Genomic DNA, 22,578 nt, shown 5'->3' on the forward strand with positions numbered 1-22,578 from the left:
AAAACCACATAAATATCATAAAAAATATTTCAAAATGCTCTTCAGAAAATAAAGATTCAATAAAGAAAATGTTTAAAGGCAGCTTGAATGCAATTTTCTACAGCAACTGCAAATGAAAAGCCAGCCAGAAAAACAGAAAACCATCCGACAAGTTAAAAGTTGCAATGGAAAAAGAAAAGATCTAGGTCTAGAGACAAAAATGAAATTTTCATTAAACGGAAAGAAAAATATCTGCGTCAGACGATTTTCAAGTTTCTCGAATGTCATTTACGGTCTAGGGTTGTGGTTGCCCCTGGATGCTACTTCGTACTTTCCATTCCCCCAATCGAAACTTTCACAAATTCGAGAACGGCAGTCAAGACACGCATTTGACATTGAATTCAAAATCAAATCAACTTTACAGGCCAACAGAGGGCAGGACAGGGGTCAGCTACAGAGGAGGACAGGGGCTAGGACAGACGGGCGGATTCTCCTGCCCAACATTGAGAGAATGAAAATCAATTAATACGTTTGTAAATGTCCAGCAGTTGGGCATTTCAACTGGTTGTTCCTCTACACTCATTTGCAGACGGATATTGGTTGGGGCTTTAGTGTTTGAAGAGAAGTTTTTAGGATTTCTAGGAGCTAAGAAAGGCTCACGCTGGCAGTTGATTTATGCCGTGCTCAGGAAATAGGGTCCACATGGGAAACATACATTCAGCGGACACAAACTCTATCAACTCTCTGATAGAACATTAGGCATATGCCATGATTTTTCTAGCTGCTGAAAATTCATTGCATTTATTCAAATCCAAAAAGGAAAAGCAACTATTTTCCATTTATTTTAGCAATTTTAAACATAGAGTCCAGAAACAATAAAATGCAACATATATGTTTGGATAATTAGTAGAATTTATGTATAGTTCTTTGAAATATGATTAAGCGGAAATATTGTATACACATTTTGTTAACATTTGTATACTCTTATAGAAGGTAGAATAATTTTGATTATATGTTTGGCAGAAAAGGAAGAATAGCCAACCCCAAAACATATTCATATATTTTCGAGCTATTTCGGCAATCCAGCTATGTTAGGGTCCGCAAAATTCTATAACAATTTAACAATTTTCATCTTGAATATCTCCGTAATTGATTTCCCATTCGAACAACCAAACACTAATTGGGGCATAATTATCTCGGCGGCCCCGAATCTGCCGTCGAATGGACATTCTTCTGGCTGGCATTCCAAAAAGAGAACCAGAAAACCGCGCTTCGCAATTAATTTTTGGCACAAATTTAACACACAAATCTACGCGTAAATAATCGAAAAATGAGATCACAGTTGTGTGGCACAGTGGCACACAGCTACTGTTGTTGCAGTTGCAGCTGCATCAAATAACAATAGATGGATTCCCGCCCCCCGCAACAGATCCCATGGAAAACTGTTATCCTGTGATTGTGGCGAGTTTTCCGGGTAGGTTTGCTTAGGCCTCGCTTTTCGTATCATGTGTGGCACGTTGCACGTTGCACGTTGCACCCGCCCAACCAGTTGGCAGTCATGAAACAATAATGTCCACAAATTGACGCCACAAGCTGTTGGTTCAATGAGAGAGCACACACACATGCACATGGACATGCACATGGACCCCCCACCTCCTCCTCCTACACAAATGCACATGCACTGTGCGTCTGTGGCACTTCCTCTGTGACGCCATATTGAATTTGTACCTCTGCCTGAGCCTGAGCCTCACGAACAGGAGCCAGCCTCAGCTTCCGCCGTCCTGTAGGCCCCGGGGCGGGCTCCACCTCCTACGTCGTGCTGTGTTTTGGCTCTGTTTTTATTTGCCAGCTTGCTTTCTGCTGGTTAGCTGGTTGAATTTCCCGAAATTTCACCAGCTCCCAGGCACACACCCACGCCACATTCGAGTCGCCCGTGCTCCTCACGAAAATACAAGCCAACATATTGGCTCTCTTCTGCTGCCCCAGAGCAACAATTATCGGGCAGTGTTGCGGCCGGACCTCTCGACAACTTGTTGTTTAAAATGCATTGTGGATGCCTAGAACTGCACTTTCCGGCGGAGATTTGTGTGGGTGTGCACCGTACACCATTGGCGGAATACTGATTCAAAAATCCATCGAAATTTTGTGCCTACTCCTACACTTTCTCTGAAAGTGTATGATTGATACGAGGCGTATACGTTTTATCTTTCCATCCTGCCTGTTATATTACTTTCCATAATTACCAATTAAAATCTAAAAATTAATTTAATTAACTGAATTAACTCAACATGTAAAACCATGAACAAAATGAATCAATGTTTCACCAACAAAAGAGTATTCCCTGTTTACTAGATCGAATAATTGTTGAAATTTAATTTAGTGAATGCACTTCACTGCATATACAAATATTTGCACCCCCTTTTTGGTCACCAGCTGAGCAACCAATTAACCCAACAACAACTGGATTCCACACCCATCCATCGCCTCCCAATAAATAACAATTAAAATTTTATATACCATTAAAAAAAGAATGCTGCCACACAGATAATAAAACAATTTGTGGTTTTTTTTGCCAAAACGTTTTTCAAATTGTGTGGCATATCTAACAATAACGAAAATTCTACAATGCGGTTTAAGGCACTCACTCGCAGCAGCAGCAAACAATTCGACAACGAAATCAAAATAACGGCAGTGCAGTGGAGTCAACACACACATTTATTCAAATCAAAGCATGCTCAAAAAGATGTCGGATAAAAAAATCAACCAAAGAAGTGAGCTCGAGCTCTCTCTCTCTCTCTGGCTGAGGTCAATCCAAAACCCCAAGCCCCAAAACACGAAACAAAAAACCCAATGCCATCGGACATCCCTTCACACGCACTCTTTACACTTGCAACATTGTTATTCCTCTGGTCATACCCTAGAAGAGGGTGCTTTGATTTTGATTAGAGGTTTGCAATGATATTTGAGGTCCTATCTAATATGTGGGCCGTCGATCTAAAAAAGCAAAGAACATGCCAAATAGTAATGCAAAATGAACATGTGACGAATCTAAAAAGATCCAATGTGCGTGTGAGCATGTCGGAATTGCGTGGGTCCCAATCTCAGGACGGAGAGAATGGGTCAGTGAGTCGGGGATTGGCAAACGAGGGAAGTGAGTGCGCAAAGAGCTTTCCCCTAATAACTTTTACTTTATCATACCTATGTATTTAATTAACAACATCAATTTCAAATCAAATATATGGTTCAATGCTAAATTTGGGCCTCAGATTTTAAGCTATCGGCATTCAAAAGAGTATAAATCAAAGCCGCCAAGATTGGAAGACGTAGGATATATGTAGATACACAGAATAATACAGGATAAAGATATAGGATATCGCTTATAGAAAATATAAACCAGTTATAATAAAAAAAAAAACCTTCTGGCATCAATCAAACTTGGGCTCCTATAAGACAACTGGTTATCTTAGGGTATCACGGTCTTCGGCCCTCGAACCTTCCGTTTATTTGATAGAATGAGTATTTCCTCTTTTTCCGGGGTTGGCTGCCCTTTTTCTGTTGTATCCTTTTGTGTCCTAGTGGAGTCCTGTTGTTGCTTTTATTGGTCTGTCATGTTTATGTTGGCAAGTTGTTTTTGTTTGCCGTGTAATCGAGTCAATTGTTTCCGCTCCGTCGATGAGGCAATCGACTGCGTCTGTTTTTTATGGCTTTTTTTTCTCTGCCTGTGTGTGGGGGGTTATGGGGTGTTGTAGTTTTTGTTGTTGTTTGATGGCCAACATCCGTTTAGTGGATTTTTTTTGGCCCGAAGGCATTTCCCTGACAAGGGTTAATAAGCTTGTGGGACCATGTCACTTTTGACAGAGATGCGAGGAATGTCTATATTAAATGATTTGTGAGCCACTCGTGCGTTGATCCCCACCTAATGAATAAGCTGGATTCTGAGGGTGTTGGGTTGGAATGATTGAAAGAATGCGAATGCGATTTATGTCGGACAATTTACGGATATTATTAGCAGAATAATTGGTCATAATAATATTAATCCTATACTTTTTTAAAACGGCAGATAAAGCTATTTACTGTATGTATATTTTCATGGCTGTTCACATTGGGTTTTGATGCTTAATAATATCTAGCTTACAAGCTATGGCCGCTCGAGAGCCGTGTGATATGTACACCTGCGGCAGCGGCCACAGGCTCTTTGACAGAGAGCCATAACAGGCTGTTAACCTGGAGTGCTAGCAGAGCTGTTGCCCTAATGGTTTCTAATGGAATACCATCCTTTAGCTCTAAAGCTTATCCGTCTTGAAATGTATTCATAATTCGGCCCTTTTGGGACCTTAAAAAAATTGCCTCACTGTATCAGAACATTGCGGAACCGAACAGAGGGCGAGTTATTGGCTAAAGTTTTCAACTAGCAATAATCGCAGCTCAGTTGAAGCTTCATTGCTTGCGGTATTGCCACTGCACAAGGCTGGTAAAGAGTTGGACAAATGCACAATCTATATGTACATGAAGGGAGCTTTAACCTATTGGGAATTATAGAAGTGCATCCATCAAAAAGGGTTGCAAAAACTGGTCAAGCTTTGGGGTGGTGGCTTCCAAAACCAGTTGACCCTTAAACAAGCCACCACCAGTTCCAATTACACTCAGAGAGTCAGAGCAGATTTTTGCGAAGCTTTATCAAGGTCTGGCCACTAGTTTCCCCCCTTAGGTATTGAATTTTTATGACCTAACAAGCAAATTCTTCCTGCCGAAACCACTTCGATGATGACCATTGCCCGCATCAGACACGCACTCCCATTCAACATTGATGGGTCCCGCAACATAAAAAAAACGAGAAAACAGAAAAGGGCAATGAATGGGTTGGGATGGGAAAGAAGAGAGGAGAAAGAGGAGTAGCTGTGAAAGGGTCAAGTGTGGGTCTACTGATGCTGCTGCTGCTGCTGCGTTCTGGCCAGATACTTGGATTATGGCAGTTAAGCGGCTTGGCCCACTGTGCGGCGGTGGCCAAACTGTAAATTGTAAGCTGCTTTAAGGCAACAGCAGCCAGACCTCGACCGTCGAAAATTTCCTTAAAGTTAAATGCCACTCAACAATCAGCATTCCACCTCAGACAATTTCGCGGCCTTTATGGGGTCCTGGACCCTGAATGCCAGCACTCGACTCGACGCCGATCCGGGCCGGGCCTGCCAAATGGCTGAATGGCCAAAGGTTTTTGTATTGCGCTTTGTAATTTAAATGGCTCTTTTATGGTGCAGGCAATAAAATGTACAAATAAGGGTTAATTATGTCCCGGTAGTTGACGGGTCTATGGGCCCTTAAGATGCCCAAATTTGTGGGTGGCAATTGGCTGTCGGGAATGTTAATGAGTGCGGATTACAAAGCTGCTGTTGTCTGCCTTGAATGTCCCTGCCATTGTTTTAATAAAACGCTGTTTTTGGAAGGGAATTGGTTGGAAATTACGCCGGAGATTCGAAATAGCAGGAATCACAGAGTACAAGGTGTTTAGGGCAGCAGCTGAAACAGAGCAACAGCGATGTTAGCACCCAGGATAACAGTATACGCTACCGATCTCACGATCCACACGGCTCTCGAACGACCTTAGCTTGTAATAATAACTCCTCCTACATCTACTACTTTATCCACTCTGCCACAAACACAAAGCCAGTAGAATAAATTCCATAATGATACACATTTGTTTTCTTTTAAATTATATCATGGTTTCCCTTCAAAGCTTAGCTCTATAGTATCCTATCTCTATTCTATATACATATTTCACTGAATGTTTGCAAGCCTTTCCATCCATTTACTACTCCGCTCTTTTCTTTGTCTTTTTCCTCTTTTTTTCGTTAGAGGCACTCGATAACTGTTGCAGGGAGGAGTAGCCCGTGGAGGTCGAGTCTCGACTCTGGCGATAGGTGTGCAAAGGCTTCCTAGTCAGCCAGAAGCGTAAGAGAAAGTTAATCTCTGCTTTCAAAGCCAACTTGGTGGGTATCTATAAATGTAGAACTATAAATCATCATATTCGAAGGACATATTTATAAAAGTACAAACCATCTCTTTCACAGCAATGCGATGGACATGCCACAGGAACTCTGCTATGCCAATGAGAAATGCAATAAATAGGCCCACAATGAGCACTACGAAAAGTCCACCCACAGAATCCATATCGAATTGTCCATCATCGATGGTCGAGTCCTCGACACAAGTGCTTTCATTGCTATTGAACCATTTGTTCCTCAAATTGTAGAGAACACCCTGTTCGCTGAGCTTGAGTATCCCCACACTGAGATTCGATCGAAAATTGGCATCTATAGAGGCAATAGAAAAAATATATAGAATTCCCGTGGAGAAATGCAGGTAGGTACATTCAACACTCACTCAATGGCACTGCTATGCCGTAATGCTTCTCGCCAAAACTCTCTCCAATTTGTGTTAGCTCACAATTCCTCTGCACATAGTACTGCAGATTGGTGGTCTCCATGAGAAAGGCATAGGCTCCACGGCTTAGTTTTACCCGATCCACACCTTCTTCGTTGTTTTTGGTGAAGGCATCTGGCTTAAAAGACAACATCTTGTTCCAGGCCATGCGATTCTCCGTGTCGTTAGATTCGGAAAAGTAAACGGATGTGGCTCCACCGCGTATGGTCCCGAACTGTACCTTATTTTGGTCAATAAGGTCATGCAGGGAGGCTATATTCCCCGACAACTTCGAAGAGGTTATAAAGGCAGCCAGTTTTGCGATATATGTTTGAGATATAAGCAGGGCAAAGATCCACCAGAAAGCGGTCAGCAGACGCATGGGAAGGCCCCTGAAAAAAAAAAAAATGTATATATATATAAGAAAAATAAATGTATTCCGATTTACTTACCTTGGCAACAGATCACAGCCTTGCGTTAGTATAGAACCCAACACCAGCCACATGGTATTATGCATATTCCAGATATTGTGACGCACCAGCTCATGATTGCCATTCTCCGTCGGAGGTTCCCATGATCCATGATCCATGCGTCCTGCCAAAATCATGGCCATGGATGTGATCATCATGGCAATCATTACATAAAGCCAAACCTCCACACCATACGGATTGAGGAAGCCATAAATATCCGCCTTGGGTGGCGGCTCCTTGTACGACAGAATGCTGATGCCCAATTGCATGAAGGGTACAGTGAAATCCACAACTGAACGACGTGCCTGGGTAATGGTCAAGTCACAGATACCTATTTGAGCATTCTAGAATGAGAGGAGTGGAAATTGTGCTGTGTATCTTTCAAGCATAGATGCTGTCATTGTCTTACATTGTCAATCAGCTGTCGTATGATGCCATCCCATTCATCGGTTGCCGCATCATAGCTACCATATTTATTATCCCTAACAGGTTCGAAATCGAAATCGAATTTGCATTCCTCTGCCAATTTATATATTAAATCCACGGCATAGCCCTCAAAACGTTCATTGCCTTCATAGTGAACGCCTTCGGGTTCGTCTCTGAAAAAAGGTGTAGAAATATATAAATGACATAGCTAGAATATTTAGGGCTTACTTACCGCCAGCTAAAGTACGGCTTACCCACACGAGTGGCCACTGTAAACCGCACGGGTTTCTGCGAGAAATCCTCTTTGTTCTCCAGACGTCTCTGCTTCACCGCCTGACTGGAGTTCTCCTTTATTTTTTCAATATCCACAAGCTGAAAATCTTTATTCCAAATGTGGGTCACGCGATCGATGAGAGGATTGTACACTTCCAAATTGAAATCTTCACGCTGGCCATTCGCATTGATCTTCAGACGTTGGGTCTTGAAGGGAGGCTTTATTTGCTTCGGTGTGAGCTGAAACATCATTTAAGATTAGTTATTGATTGGATTTTGATGTGCTCTCATCTACCTCCTTCATTTTCTGTACTACATGTGGTCCTGGTTGCCAAAAGCCATGGCCGCAGCTAAACTGTGGCATATAGAAACCTGATCGTTGACTCATATCCAGGAGAGCATTGTAGAATAGAACCACAGCATCATAGACGAGCTGCGTTCCTAGAGAATCAAACTTTATAAAAAAAGATTAATTTACGAACCAATTAAAGTCACTTTTATACTGAGGACCTACCCTAGTATCCACTTCGTTGTCGAATACGTCAATTTCATCATGAACTGGCGGTGGAATATATGTTCGTAGTCTTACAGCTGCCACTGTCACTGTAAACTCTCTGGAATAGAAACGATCTATGCCACTAACATGGGTATCCAGATTGGTTAGGAATAGATTCTGCGAAAGAAGAAATCATCAAAAATCAATCATTTATTGTTGTATATCAAGGATACTCACATTGAAAGACCCTGTCATATTGAAGTCTATAGAGGCATTTACTACATCCACCAGAATATCGGAGGGACAATCCAATAGCACAAACTTTTCTCGGGCATTATTGATTCTTTTCCAGAGTATGCGATAGTCGTCACCTCGCTGGAATTCCTGCATTTTGATACCCGTTTTATGAAGCTGTTTCCAGGCAAAGATGTGCTGCAGGCGATTGAGGTCTAAGGGAGGAAGGGGGTAGGTATTGATTGGGAAAAGCTAACATACTATTGATGATAAGATTCCAGAGATATCTAAGATGTTGGGAATGCTATTGCGGATATTTAATGTTATAGTAGAGAACAAAATTTCAGTAGAGTGTAAGAGTTTTTAGATGAGACGTTTAAAGAATTTAGTAAGGTTTTAACACTGAAAAGACAACCTAATAATATACATAGTTAACAATAAGAACATAAACTTAAAATAAGTCCCCTGCGCACTCGCTTCGCTTGTACGCCAACCCCCGGCTCACTTGCTTAAAGTAAAATATCGGACCAACAACTTTTTTATATAATAGAGTGACAATACTCACGAGTACTCTTCTCATAGGCAATGGTAAAGGACTTCCAATCGAAGGGCTTGCTGCCCAAAATATCCGAAAAGGCATTCGATAGCATCAGTTCCATTGGTGCCACATTGACAGTCATCTGATGGTTGAGTCTCTCCCTAAACGACTGCTGGGGATGCCAATCGAACTGCAGATGTGGTATACCCGTCATATTACACAAAACCTCAACAATATCTGCAAAAGAGAGCACGATAACAAGAGATATACATATATATATAGAGAGAGAGAGAGAGAGAGTGTGTATATTTTTGTTTAGAATGATCTGGGGAACTAACAAAACCTACAATGAAAGTGCTGAGCAAAACACAAAGAGCACAACACAAACCAAACGACAATCGAGAGGGGGAAATGTATTCTTGGCATCGGTTCAAAAGTCTTTTATTTACTGCAAAATTATTTGGATCTTTTGGATGCTGCGTGGCCCGATTTTTATGTGAGAGTGTGTTTGGATATTCTGAAGAATCATTAACGAGGTTGGCGGCATAATGGGACGAGCCTTTAGAAGACTCTCCCTCTCTCCCTCTCTCTTGCTCTCTAATCTTTATGGATTTATACATATATGTATATGGCTAGACATTATTTTATGACGCTAGAGCATATGATTTTTGTTTAAAAATAATTTAACTATGGCCCGGAAAAAGGAAAAAACAGAAGAACTTACCGCTGTTCGTCTTTGAACTTGGTCCAAAAATAGCAGCGACACCATTTCCAATCAATTCGCAAGCTAAAAAATGTTCAAACATATATATACAATCCTTAACGAAGATTGGAAACTACTTACAAAGATCCTGTAAGACAATGCTGTCATCAATTGTCATATAATGTTTGATGGGTTCAAATCGTAGGTTAGGATTTACGGCATTCACTTCTTCCACGGCCACATCAAATGCTTCAGCGAGCTTCATTTCCGTATCGAAGAAAATGGCCCCTGAATGAACATTATTTTACATATTTACTATATACAAGACTCATATGTGCAGGTCTACCAACCAATTTTCACCACCAAAGCCTCATCATTGGCGTTGCTGGAACAAAATAGAGCCACTAGCACTAGGAACTGTATGACAGACATCACGATGTGTCATCTAAAGTTAAGCATTATATCGATATGATAAATATTTAAGACTCGATATCCCAGTGTTCCAATTCACTTCACGAAATACTCTAGGAAAATGCTCGAAATTTTTGCCAATCGGGCGTAAAAAATAAGTATAGATTGACAAAAAAAAACGAAAACTGGTCCGGATCCGTGCCGGGGTACTGCTCGCAAGGCACTGAGAAAGAAGCACAAAAAATGAAATTTTATGGAGCTGTCTACGATCCCTCTCTCTCGCTCTCTCTCTCTCTCTCTCTCTATCTGGGAGAGCAACAACAATCGTGGGTGGAAGGAGCCATTTGTTTTATGGATAACACGCATCACAAAAAAAAAGAGAGAGAGAAACGCTCTGTATCGACCAGGCAGACCCTGGGCATCATCTGTAGCTGGAAATGGACCAATAAATGAAAACTAAATGTTCTCTAAAATTAGGCTAACCGGACGCCCCCATAGCCGGCTAAGTAGGGTACCACAAAAAAGCAGTAAGAGAGTCGAATATTTTATACCCTTAGACTGAAATATTTCCTGAGTTTCAGATACTTTTAATAAGCTCTTAAGCTCTCTAAAACCATATTTGAGATCTACATAAAAGCCTCCGATCTAGTCTTATATACCCCTAAAACACCCTCTAAGTAAGTAGTCCACAAAAAGTCTCTATAAATATAGCACAAAATATATATGTACATATGTATATGCATAAATCAAAGCGACCAAAACCATAGATTGCCCAATTTCCTTGTGGACTTCTCTTCAGTTTCACGTTCAAGAAATAATTTTAATTCAACTTTAAATGTTATTACACAGTTTATGTTTTGTTTTCCTAACTGCCCGTCTTGCTGCGACTCTTCTTAGAGCCAGATGATCTTCGAGAGGAGGATTTCTCGCTGCTACCGGATATTCTTAGGGGTTTCTTGGGCACCCAAAATTTGAGGGCAAAGATGAGTTCCGCTTTCAGTGCCTGCCAGGGTGTGACACGTTCCTCAACAGCCACATGCTGGACATTCCAGAGGAACTCAAATATGCCCAAAATCACGCCAGTGAGCACGCCTCCAGCTAGTACAAGGAATACACCGCCCAGCTCGATAATCGATAGCTCATCCCCGTCCACCTCATGGAAGGTGTCGCAGGTAACGTTGTGGTTCTTCCACCACTTGTTCTTCATTTTGTAGAGCTCACCCTTCTCGCTCAATTGAAGTATGGAAACACTTAGGTTAGTGCGATAGTCAGCTCCTAAATCGAAGTCAGGGAATGTACAAATAAATTTCTGTATAGTTTAAGCTAGATAAATCCTTACCCAATGGCACTGCCAAACCATAATGTTTCTCTCCAATCTGTTCGCCAATCTGTGTCAAATCGCAGTTCCTTTCAATATTATAGGTAAGGCTGGTAGTCTCCATCAAAAAAGCATAGGAGCCCTTTTCCTTTCGTACTCGTGCGACACCCTCTTTGTTGGTGGTGGTGAATGCCGATGGATTAAAGTCCTTCATTTGATTCCAGGCCCTCTGATAGTCGGTCTCATTCGATTCCGAAAAGAACAGCGAAGTACTGCCACCACGCATGCTGCCGTACTTCACTTCATCCTGTTCAATGAGACCCTGTAAATCTTTGATGGTACTCTGCCATTTATTACTGGTCAAAAAGGCAGCCAAATTAGCCGTGTAGGTACTGAGCATCATCAAAGCAAAGAACCACCACATTCCCGTGAGAATTCGCATGTGAGGGCCTCTGAAAATAAAACAAAATAATGATCATCTTATGATCTTTTTTCTTTAGAATACCATGTCCAACCTGGGGAGTATATCGCAACCCTGTTGCATGATAGATCCCACCATAAGCCACGTGGAGTTGTTTACATTCCATATATTTTCCAATTCATCGGGGTCCGGGATGGCCGGATTTGGTGGCAACCATTCGCGATAGGAAAGTCTACAAAAAGAACTTTGAATTATAAGGCATACAAGCCGATCTCATAAGGACTCTCACCTGGCTATCAACACAAAAGCCAAAGTCATCACCAGCTGTGCAAAGATCATGTAGATCCAGACCTCCACAGCAAAGGGTTCTAGGAAGGCAAATTGGTTCTTTGGCTCTGGAGGACTCTTGTAGTGCAGTATACTGATCCCCAACTGCATAAAGGGAACCGTAAAGTCCACCACAGAGCGTCGAAGTTGGGTGATGGTCAAGTCGCAGACTCCTATTTGGGCATGCTGTGGTTGGAACTCAAATTAAGAACAAATTTCTATAGTTTTCTTTTTGTTACCCACGTGATCTATTAGTTTTCTTATAATGCCATCCCATTGCTTGGTCTCTGAATTGTATTTGCCATTGCCATTGACAATCATAAACTCATAATCAAATTCCAAAAGCTCTGACAATTTACTGATGAGATCCACAGCATAGCCTTCGTATTTTTCGCGACCTCTGAAGTTCTCATGATCTTCCCTAAAAGAAAGAAGTAGAAAACACTTGAAAAAACATCCACAGACTGCTTTGGCTTCATACTTCATCATAAAATATGGCTCTTCATAGTGCGTAACAACAGTGTAGACCTTCCTTTGCACCGAGAAATCCTGTGTAGAACCCGAGTCCCCTAGATCCAGACTAATGTGACGCCTCTTTATCCCATTATCCGGTGTCCAGACCATCAAAGGCTCGTTCACAGTGGGCTTGTAGATCTCCAGATTGAACTGTGTACGCTGTCCGTTTTCATCTAGTTTCATGTTTTCCGTCTTGAAATGCGGCTCCACATCATCCTCCGATATTGTTTTCATTTCATTGACTATAAAGGGTCCCAGCATCCAAGGATTTGGACTGCCACAGTGTCTATTTGGTGGATGATAGGGCTGCATGGCAGCTATAATATTCCTGGCCGAATTGGCAAACAGCACAACAGCATCGTAGATGAGTATGGGTAGCATCGTTTGGTTTCCCAGTATTTGCTAAGGATAGAATATGTGAGAGAGGATTTTTGATGTCTTTACATACAAACTGAACCGAGTGCGAGCACTGCGGATAAAAACTGACAAGATTTGTTTGTTGCTTTCTCTTTCTCTCTACCAGAAAATTCAATAATGAGTGAGCGAGTAAAAAAACCAAAATTTTCGGATCTACGCGCTTCTTTCAGTCCGTTTTGAAAAAGCGTACAAACTTACATCCACTCTGCTAATGCGGGTCTTTTTCCTCTCAAAGGGATTGGGATCCACGATTTTCAAACGCACTGATGTGATATTTGCCTTGAAATCTTCATTATAAATATCCTTTAATCCAGAACTATGCGTATTCAGATGTGTGAGGAACCAGTTCTAGAAATATCATAATTTTTAATAATAGATACTGATATTTTTCCAATGGATAGGCTACCCTAAAAGGTCCCTGTAACTTAAAGTCCACAGAGATCTTGAGTAATTCCTTCAATGTTCCCGGCTCACAATCCAATATGATGCGATGTTCATGGAAGGTCTCATCTGCCTCTTTCCATAAGACTCGATAGTCCCCTGCATAGTCTGCCAGATTTCTGAGCTTTACGTAGTCGCTGTTAAGAGCATGAATGTTCATAAGATCTTGTAGGCGTGCTAGACCTATAAGAGATACAGAATGAGAGATTAAAGGGTATCTGATTGATGGTATAGCTCACCCTCTGGCGTTTCGTAGATGAGTGTAAAGGTGCGCCATTCATAGTTCGTTTTGATGATCTCAAAGTAGGCACGCGATAGAACGGACAAGGTGGGTGCCACATTCACAGACATCTGATGATTTAAATGCTCCTGACGCGTAGCCTCCAGTTTCAGATCGTATTCTATATGTGGAATGCCGGTCGTGTTTGCAATTTGCGCCACAATATCTACAACAACAAAAAGAAAAGAGAACAACCAGAATAGAACATATGTCTTCAGCCTTAGAGAGAAACGTGAACGTACCACTAGCTGCCTTTGAACTTGGTCCGAAAATAGCCGCAACGCCATTGGAAATCAGTTCACAAGCTACACGGAAGATGAATTTCTCATAAGTTTACGATGGCCATGTTCTCTTCAAGATCGATACTCACTAATCTGTTGTAGCAGGAAACTATCATTCGATGGCATATATCGCTTGATAGTGACAAAACGCAGTTCCGCGAATTTCAAATTATTGACCTCACGAAATGCCTGATCGAAACTGAGTTCGATTTCCTTTTCATTTTCATAGAAAATGGCACCTAAACAGAATGGAAATGATTGAATAAATCATTCGAATGAATGACTGAAGACCTACCCACTGTGATTTCATTACGACCATCGCCACCCAGGGCCAAAATCGTTTTGAATAATACAAAGGCATAAATGTAGACTGGACAGAAATGCATTTTACTTTTTTGGCTTCCAAAAACAAAAACACTCGAAACTAATTGAATTTTCTAAATGCAGCGGCCATTTCGTTTTTTCAATACTCAACTACATATAGACGGCACACACAAACCAAAACACACACAAAATTACGTAAAGTAGAATTTTTAAAATATATTTTTGTGAATTTATTTCAACGCGACGGCAGCATCCAGTCTTGGAGCGCTTTAAACGCCTACTGACGGTCCCCTTTGAATGTTGGTCGTGAATGGGGAACACTCTCTCCAGTTCTCTCTGAACTTTACTAGATATACGTATGGTTTCTTTTATGCTCTCCTGAGATTCTTTATGACGCTTGTCGGTGACGTAGGCGGCATCAGCCAGTCTGGTCTAGTCTGGTTGTGCTCTGATCTATTGCTGCTCGATTATTTTGTTTTGTCCGAGGCTCTTCTTCGCGATTGTGTGTGCCAAATATTATGATGTTCTTGATATTGTTTTGGTTTATGGTAGCCTTTTTGATCTACCAAGAGGTTTGATATGATCTCCAAACAGCTGTCCAGAGTAATTTAAATAAACAGATCATAAAAATAAAACTCATTGCATTTCGATTAATGTCACATCAATTTTTTCGCCTTATTTTATGATCATAGATAATGATCGAACCATTTTTTGCTGATTCCACAAAACTGCACTTTGGATTATCCTCAGTCATGCGCTTTTCAATAAGAATCACACAACCATCGCCCTTGTGCTGGAAACACAAACCCTTCATGGCGTCCGGAATAATCTTGTAATTATCCGAATTATTGTAAAAGACTTTGCCCGTCTTCCATGTGATGAAACTCAGGTCGTTTTCGTTCGGCTCGAGACGCTTATTACCGGCAAAAATATTGACCCAATCGTGTGCCGAAGAATAGCCCAACTTGCAGTGCCGTAAACTCTGTTCATAGTCAATATAGCCAGATATGCTAAAGCCCTTGGAGTCACGAGTGCTTATAAATATAATGCTCTAGGTCGGAATTTTGGAATATAATTTTGTAATATATATTATTAATAATCCGAATACTCTTACCGAAATCTCTTTAACGGCATTGAGTTTCTCGCGCTCGGCCAGTGCTATGGCCAGTGGATCATTGGCAATAGTATTCTGCGTGAGAATATAGTGAGCCCCCAGAGGACCTTTTGCTTGTTCCATCTGAAACTTGGATTCGCTCAACAAAATCTTCCCGGGAATGACTCTAAACGGCACTAACATCTGCATGACCCGTTCACTTGTCAAGTACCTTCTGTCCTCCAACTTGACAAACGTATTTAGATAGTCTTCATAGTCGTATTTGGCTACAGTTTCCGCCATTAGCCTTTCTTTTTTGGCCAACGTTTCGCTTGGCTTTTCCATTGGAAGAGAAATGTGAGATAGGGTGCTGATATCAAGTTTGCTCTCTACTGATCTGAAATCTACAGCATTTTCGTAATTTTTCTGGATCAAGCGAGTTATACTTGGCCGTTTCGAACGCAGGCCAGATATCCAACTAGGGATGGATTTTCCAACTGTTCCCCTTGAACTGCTGCCGGAACGAGATCCGCTTAAAGTAACCATATTATACCAGTGTGAGTCACTACCAAAAACTGAGGCCAGGCTAGGCATGGGCGCTCCAAGGGAGCGACTACCGACAGACAATGTAAAACTCGGCCGGGGTCCACCCCATCCATCAGGTGTGGACGTTGAACTGTCGTAAGACATGGTTTTGCTCTGGATTTTGTTGATTTCAATAAAGATATTTGTTGATGAAAACTAGTGTAGAAATAACGATATAGGGGATAATATTTGATGAAGTACTGGTATAAGATGTAATATAAAAAGAACAACAGAGGGGATACGACTATTCCCATGCCGCCCAGATCTCAGATATGTTCATATCAAATAGAGATGTAAAGGGAAATATTATAATATTAAACCAAGATAAAGGTTGTTACCCGCAGGATCCCAGGAAAAAGTGCAGACCGAGGGGCGCTGCCGCAAGACGCCCCACACTTATAGCCATATACTCAGAGATTTGTGGCGTAGTAAAAGGAAACACAGCCAAATACAAACATAGTGCAATTAATCGCCAGTAAAATTAATATTTAATTCAAATATGAAATATATTTTGATCAAATGTAAGGGAAAACCCTTTCCATTTACAATTTTCATTGGAATGAAAATGAATAAATGAAGAATGAGGGGCGCTGCCGCATGACGCATAGCCAAAGAGAAACCTCAGCTTAGAGTTACCGCATGCAAATGGTTTGGATTGGTTGAGGTTCGCTTCCTACTGTCCAGGTACATCTATATTAGGCATATAGTCTCGGATTTTTCCATCAAAAATACACAATATCACAAAAAACACTACAACAAACAGAAACACTACAACAGTTAAACACACAACAATAAACTAAAAAATAAGTACACCAAAATCCACCCAAAAACACTGAACACTTCTTACACCACGAAATGGGCAGTCATCAAGTGGACTTTAGTGTCTTAGATTTCGATACATACAATGATTACATCAACTCCTTTGCCACTGCAGACGATGAACGTTTTCTGAGCAACCAAAAGATCATCAAATCTATTGTACAGCTGGGATACCGCACCACCAAGGTCCCCTACGACAACGATGAGTTCGATAGACGTGTGCTTATTGCCGAACAGGCCATCAGACCAAAGACTACCGCGATGGGGCTGTTGGGCGACTTTATGTCACCCTCGAACAATGATCCAGTGCTGCTAGAGTTTAAGCGACGCGAAGTACCCAATTTGAATAAGTATTTATCGGTAAGTGCGCGGTGTTACTTAGACATATTTGCTAAGATAAATGATGATGGCTCTTCACAGACCATAGTGTTTACTTCATATATATCCAGTGATGGTTATGAGATCTCTGGTTACATAGATCTGGACAGCAGTTGGCGCATGGGCGGCAGCGATACCAAGAAAATTGACTGGAAGTGCGTCTTTGAGGGCCGTTGTCGTGTGAGGCCCATGGCCCATCATTTGAGCTATTCGAATGCACGCTACAATATGGTCAAGTATACGCACAGCGATAACTATTTGGTGATGCACGATCATCATTTTGGTCTGTTGTTTATGCACAAGGGCGATCATAAGATTATCACAGTCGGTGGCCAGGTTAATTTGTATTCGAGAAATGCCAAAAGATCGATGGTTTACTCTCCCAAATTAGGATATGTGGTGTTCTACGACCATCTAGTACGCAAGAAGGTATAAGCTTTGAAGCAGAAGATCGAACTTAAAAGCGTTTTCAAAGACAAATCTAAGAACAATTTGCTGCCGAAAACTGTGGAATTTCCGAAGCACTACCTTCACACCGGAAGAACCATCATCCAGAACTGATGATCTGTCAAAATTTCGCGACAATTTTCAAATTTAAGTCTAAATGTAGTACGAGCATTAAAACATGAAATATTTATCTCAATGAGAGACAACACTTTATTGGCCACGATCCAAGTAGATCACTCTTTCTCTTTAAGATCCCTATGATCCGTAATTGTTTAGAATATGTTGAGCAAAACAAACCCCAGAGGGTGCTCTCTCTCTCTCGTGTATATCCGCTGAACTGCTTTTAATTTTAGCATAGCTCTAATTCCGAATCCGATTCGGATTTAGCTCTCATTGCATTGCAGACCTCCGAGCAACACAGTTTGCATATTGTGTCGAAATATTTTCGCGCTGCAAGTTTTACATCATCAGGCGAAAAAACCATTTTCCTAATCTCCTACTTCAAATGGAAAACCCAAAGCTCTAGTTCATAAAATGTGGTCATTATTTAATATATATTTAGTGCTGATTCTGTTGTCATTAGCCAGAGCTAGACAGCAGTTTATGGTGGGTAAGTTTCGCACGAAATTGGGTCACTGTCTCAAGGGCTGCGTACATTTTTGCGTTCATTTTCTAGGCAGCATCTTTACATCGGACAAGGATGAAGCAGAAATTGCATTTCGCACAGCAGTGGATCGGGCAAATATATTGGAACGAAATATAGAACTTGTTCCGACTGTGGTGTATGCCAATACGGATGATAGTTTTATTATGGAAAAGATGGGTAAGAAATAATGAAATTTCTCGAAGTATTCTCTGTAATCGGTCTGCTTTCAGTTTGCAATTTGATTTCCCAAGGGGTTATAGCCATTTTTGGACCCAGTACAGGCAGTAGTTCGGGTAAATACAGAAACAACTTATCCAAAATTCAAGAAAATACAATATTTTTTGAATCTCTTTTAGATATTATTGCCTCGATTTGCAATACCCTAGACATACCCCACATTGTCTACGATTGGCTGCCCAATGAGTCCATACCAGATCGCCAGCACTCCACCATGACCCTGAATGTACATCCCGATAACCTATTGCTATCCCAAGGATTTGCAGAAATAGTACAGAGTTTTGGCTGGCGAAGTTTTACGATTATCTATGAATCGGATAGGGGTATCTAGAACCTCTTTATGTAAAATGATTATCTAAATTTGTTCTCTCTTTTAGAGCTCCAACAATTGCAGGATATTTTACAAATCGGTGAACCCAGCAACATGCCCACTACAATGAAACAGCTTGGTCCAGATGAGGACTACAGACCATTTTTAAAGGAAATTAAACTATCCACAGATAATTGTTTGATTGTGCACTGTTCGCCCTCGAATCTATTGAGCCTCTTGCAACAGGCAAACGAACTGAAAATGTTGGGGGAATATCAGGTGGAGTTAGATAGAAAGATGTATTATAGAACCTAGTAACGACTATATTCTTTGCAGAGTGTCTTCATACCCCTTCTGGACACACACACTATGGACTTCGGTGAACTCTCTGGCGTGGATGCAAACATAACGACAGTTCGTCTGATGGATCCCACAGATTTTCACATCAAGAATGTGGTACACGATTGGGAAGAGCATGAGAAAAGAGACGGACGATACTACAAAGTAGATCCAGGTCGGGTTAAGACACTGATGATACTCCTCAACGATGCAGTCTGGCTGTTCTCCAAGGGTTTGACGGAACTGGGAATTCTCGAAGAACTGACAGCCCCTGAGGTGGAATGCAAAAGGAAAAAGTCCTGGCCCCATGGTAGACGTATTATAGAGTTTATGAAAGCGGTAAGAGAATATATGTTGAACCCATCAAAGATATTCTCTCTTGAAAGATCTATATTTTTTAGCGGTCTGATGAGGCCTCGACGGGTCGCATTGATTTTAATGAGTACGGCCAGCGAAGCTTCTTCACCTTACGCTTCATGGAAGTGAATGCCGGTGGATATTTGGATCTGGCCACCTGGGATCCCGTCAATGGTTTGGATATCCTCAACGATGATGAGGAAAGCGAAAAGCGAGTGGGTCAAAAGTTGTCCAACAAAACCTTTATTATATCCTCCCGTTTGGGAGCGCCCTTTCTCACTCTAAAAGAACCCGAGGAGGGTGAGGTGCTCTATGGAAACGCCCGATACGAGGGCTACTCCATAGATCTCATAGATGCCATCGCTCAAATGCTAAATTTTAAGTACGAATTCCGTATGTCACCCGATGGCAGATATGGATCCCGCAATCCAACCACACAACTGTGGGATGGCATTGTTAGGCAACTAATCGATGGGGTGAGTTTATAATTATAAACTATTTATTTTAACCATCTTCTTCCCAGAATGCTGATCTGGGCATCTGTGATCTGACAATGACCTCATCCAGACGTCAGGCTGTGGATTTTACGCCACCCTTTATGACCCTGGGCATCAGCATACTGTTCTCAAAGCCGCCCATACCACCCACCGATCTATTCTCATTCCTGTCGCCCTTCTCCTTGGATGTGTGGATCTATATGGGTTCGGCATATTTGTTTATATCGCTGCTGCTCTTCGCTCTGGCCCGTATGGCGCCCGACGACTGGGAGAATCCGCATCCCTGCAAGGAACCCGAGGAAGTTGAGAATATTTGGACGATAATGAACACCACGTGGCTGTCGATTGGATCGTTGATGGGACAAGGCTGCGATATATTGCCCAAGTAGGTGTGAGCTTCTTAACAGGGATTTTCATTAATATGATGATCCTTTTTAGGGCTGCCTCAACCCGTTTAGTGACTGGAATGTGGTGGTTCTTTGCTCTCATGATGTTGAACTCCTATACAGCCAATTTGGCTGCCTTTCTGACCAACTCTCGCCAGGGTAACTCCATCAGTAACGCCGAGGATCTGGCTGCCCAGACCAAGATCAAATATGGTGCCATGCTGGGCGGCTCCACTTTGGGTTTCTTTCGCGACTCTAACTTTACGACATATCAAAAAATGTGGACCGCCATGGAGAGTGCCAGTCCATCGGTATTTACCAAAACAAATGACGAAGGTGTTGAGAGGGTGCAGAAGGGAAAGAATCTCTATGCCTTCATGATGGAGTCCACCACTTTGGAGTACAATGTAGAGAGAAAGTGCGATCTTGTGCAGATCGGTGGCTGGTTGGACTATAAAAGCTATGGCATTGCAATGCCTTTTAGTAAGTCCACTATCACCAGCAGAAGATGATAGACTTTACATCCATATTTCTTCCATAGATTCTCCGTATCGCAAGCAGATCAGTGGAGCAGTCCTGAAGCTGGGAGAGCTGGGCAACCTGGCGGAGCTGAAGCGCAAGTGGTGGAAGGAGATGCATGGCGGCGGCAGCTGTGAGAAGAGCGAGGATGGTGGGGGCGACACCCCCGAATTGGGTCTGGAGAATGTGGGCGGTGTATTCCTGGTCCTGGGATTAGGTCTGCTCTCGGCTATGGTTCTAGGATGCACGGAATTCTTTTGGAATGTGAAATCTGTGGCCATTGAAGAGAAGGTAAGTCATATTTAATATATTTTGAAATCAGAATTCTGTTTGATTAAAATCTTTTCCCAAAACAGATCTCTCTCAAGGAAGCCTTACGATCGGAAGTTTTTTTTGCAATGAAAATTTGGATTACCACAAAGCCAGTGCACACCAGCTCTGGTTCCGGCAGCTCATCCTCATCCTCCAGTTCTAGCTCTTCTTCAAAATCCGGTAAATCCCGTTCAAGTCGTTCTAAGCCCTCGTCGACATCGAAGCCATTATCCATGAAGAGCCTTAAGAGCTTGGCCGATCCCGATATTGAGGCTTCGGTTCATAATAAGCTGAAGAAAATAGGCTCCATGTTCTCACTGAAATCCCAGAAAACTCCTCCACCGGAAATTGTCTGGAAAGTGGATAAGTCAACGCAAATGGATGAAGTTCTGGAACCCGAAGAAGAGCCAGAGGTTATACCACTGCCAGAGCAACCACACCATCGACATCATCATCATCATCACCATCACCGCCATCACCATCATCATAATCAGGAGGAGATGGATCAGGACCATCAGATGGAACCATCTAAGAACCAACGCGCCAGCAAATTGAGTAATGGTGTACCTTAAGACCTTAAATGGCATACAATTCGCATCATTAGTACTTTTTACAACTATTTCCAGTCATGTTTCGTATCGCAATACTCTTTCAACCCATAAATAAACCTAAATCTTATTGTTAGACGGGATCCAGTAACATTATTCCCAAGACTATAGCCCTACACTAAATGTTTTTAACAAGTATTTTTACTATAATGCCCTACAAATTTAAAAATTTGCATAATATTCTTACTACAATCCTTCTTTAATCCAAGGAAAAGCATTTAAATATTCCCCTTGTTAATAATAAAGTTTCAATGGATCCCAGCGGAAATTCTTGAATCGTAAAATGTTTTTAAAATGCCTTTTAAAAGTCTCTATCGAAATCTCTATAACCTTCCAGAACGACATATAAAATATACGGAAATTTTATCAATTTTCGATTGTAGAACTGCCTGTCCTTAGTGATATAAAAGATTTTTCAACACCTCATAAAGGTTCTACAATATGCATATACAGTATATAATGATTTCTTAGCTATTATTTCTTAAAGAAGTATCACTACAGAGACCTTTCCTCTTACTTATTATTTATCTTCAGTTATCTTGAGTTAATTAACAAATCACACAATTGTTTTAGGGGTTTTTGTAATTTTTATTTGTTTTTTTCAGGTTTTTAAATTTTTTTCTATTTGTTTTTATCTTTTTTTTTCTTTTTTTGTATTTTATAATTTTTTCATTTAATTAAATTAATTTAAATTATTTTGGGCATAAATAAATTGCTTTAATCTTTTTTTAATTGCTTTTTTCATTAATTGCAAATCGAATAAGATATTAAAT

At 41.3% G+C, this 22,578-nt stretch overlaps 5 protein-coding genes and 1 non-coding gene across 8 annotated transcripts; 2 read left to right on the forward strand and 4 right to left on the reverse strand.

Moving 5' to 3' along the window:
• Positions 1–4,299: 4,299 nt before the first annotated feature.
• On the reverse strand, positions 4,300–4,449 carry LOC6596337. The gene has a single exon (XR_048081.2). It is a non-coding gene; the product is annotated as a U4 spliceosomal RNA (small nuclear RNA).
• A 1,336-nt stretch (positions 4,450–5,785) lies between these two features.
• LOC6596338 (glutamate receptor ionotropic, kainate 2) lies at positions 5,786–9,968 on the reverse strand. Its single transcript, XM_002021658.1, has 13 exons — positions 9,887–9,968; positions 9,678–9,824; positions 9,558–9,620; positions 8,861–9,070; positions 8,299–8,510; positions 8,080–8,238; positions 7,861–8,019; positions 7,525–7,805; positions 7,276–7,465; positions 6,849–7,210; positions 6,358–6,788; positions 6,031–6,287; positions 5,786–5,971 (listed from the first exon to the last, which is right to left on the reverse strand). The coding sequence occupies exons 1-13, from the start codon at positions 9,966–9,968 to the stop codon at positions 5,786–5,788; spliced, it is 2,739 nt and encodes a 912-aa protein (XP_002021694.1).
• Positions 9,969–10,754: 786 nt separating this feature from the next.
• LOC6596339 (glutamate receptor ionotropic, kainate 2) lies at positions 10,755–14,449 on the reverse strand. The gene is made up of 12 exons (XM_002021659.2): positions 14,244–14,449; positions 14,038–14,187; positions 13,910–13,972; positions 13,627–13,833; positions 13,353–13,570; positions 13,145–13,294; positions 12,495–12,931; positions 12,257–12,434; positions 11,976–12,199; positions 11,781–11,918; positions 11,287–11,717; positions 10,755–11,222 (listed from the first exon to the last, which is right to left on the reverse strand). Exons 1-12 carry the CDS (start codon positions 14,332–14,334, stop codon positions 10,813–10,815), a joined length of 2,697 nt encoding a protein of 898 aa, XP_002021695.1. The 5' UTR covers positions 14,335–14,449; the 3' UTR covers positions 10,755–10,812.
• A 447-nt stretch (positions 14,450–14,896) lies between these two features.
• LOC6596340 (cilia- and flagella-associated protein 299) lies at positions 14,897–16,073 on the reverse strand. Its single transcript, XM_002021660.2, has 2 exons — positions 15,387–16,073; positions 14,897–15,323 (listed from the first exon to the last, which is right to left on the reverse strand). The coding sequence occupies exons 1-2, from the start codon at positions 16,053–16,055 to the stop codon at positions 14,934–14,936; spliced, it is 1,059 nt and encodes a 352-aa protein (XP_002021696.2). The 5' UTR covers positions 16,056–16,073; the 3' UTR covers positions 14,897–14,933.
• Positions 16,074–16,775: 702 nt separating this feature from the next.
• Positions 16,776–17,790, forward strand: LOC6596341 (cilia- and flagella-associated protein 299). The gene is made up of 2 exons (XM_002021661.2): positions 16,776–17,129; positions 17,190–17,790. Exons 1-2 carry the CDS (start codon positions 16,806–16,808, stop codon positions 17,580–17,582), a joined length of 717 nt encoding a protein of 238 aa, XP_002021697.1. The 5' UTR covers positions 16,776–16,805; the 3' UTR covers positions 17,583–17,790.
• Positions 17,791–18,128: 338 nt separating this feature from the next.
• On the forward strand, positions 18,129–22,064 carry LOC6596342 (glutamate receptor ionotropic, kainate 2). Of its 3 annotated transcripts, none has more exons than XM_002021662.2 (11): positions 18,129–18,204; positions 18,271–18,417; positions 18,471–18,533; positions 18,597–18,800; positions 18,855–19,066; positions 19,124–19,465; positions 19,528–19,959; positions 20,007–20,365; positions 20,419–20,849; positions 20,908–21,176; positions 21,242–22,064. In XM_002021662.2, exons 1-11 carry the CDS (start codon positions 18,129–18,131, stop codon positions 21,767–21,769), a joined length of 3,063 nt encoding a protein of 1,020 aa, XP_002021698.2. In that variant the 3' UTR covers positions 21,770–22,064. The 3 variants fall into 3 exon arrangements, with proteins under 3 accessions (XP_002021698.2, XP_026843288.1, XP_026843289.1); XM_026987487.1 differs by having other exon boundaries at positions 18,153–18,204; positions 18,492–18,533; XM_026987488.1 differs by having other exon boundaries at positions 18,153–18,204; positions 18,501–18,533.
• Positions 22,065–22,578: the final 514 nt, after the last annotated feature.

Source organism: Drosophila persimilis, unplaced genomic scaffold, assembly GCF_003286085.1.
Source record: "Drosophila persimilis strain 14011-0111.01,24,50 unplaced genomic scaffold, DperRS2 tig00000124-arrow-pilon, whole genome shotgun sequence".
Taxonomy (NCBI): domain Eukaryota; kingdom Metazoa; phylum Arthropoda; class Insecta; order Diptera; family Drosophilidae; genus Drosophila; species Drosophila persimilis.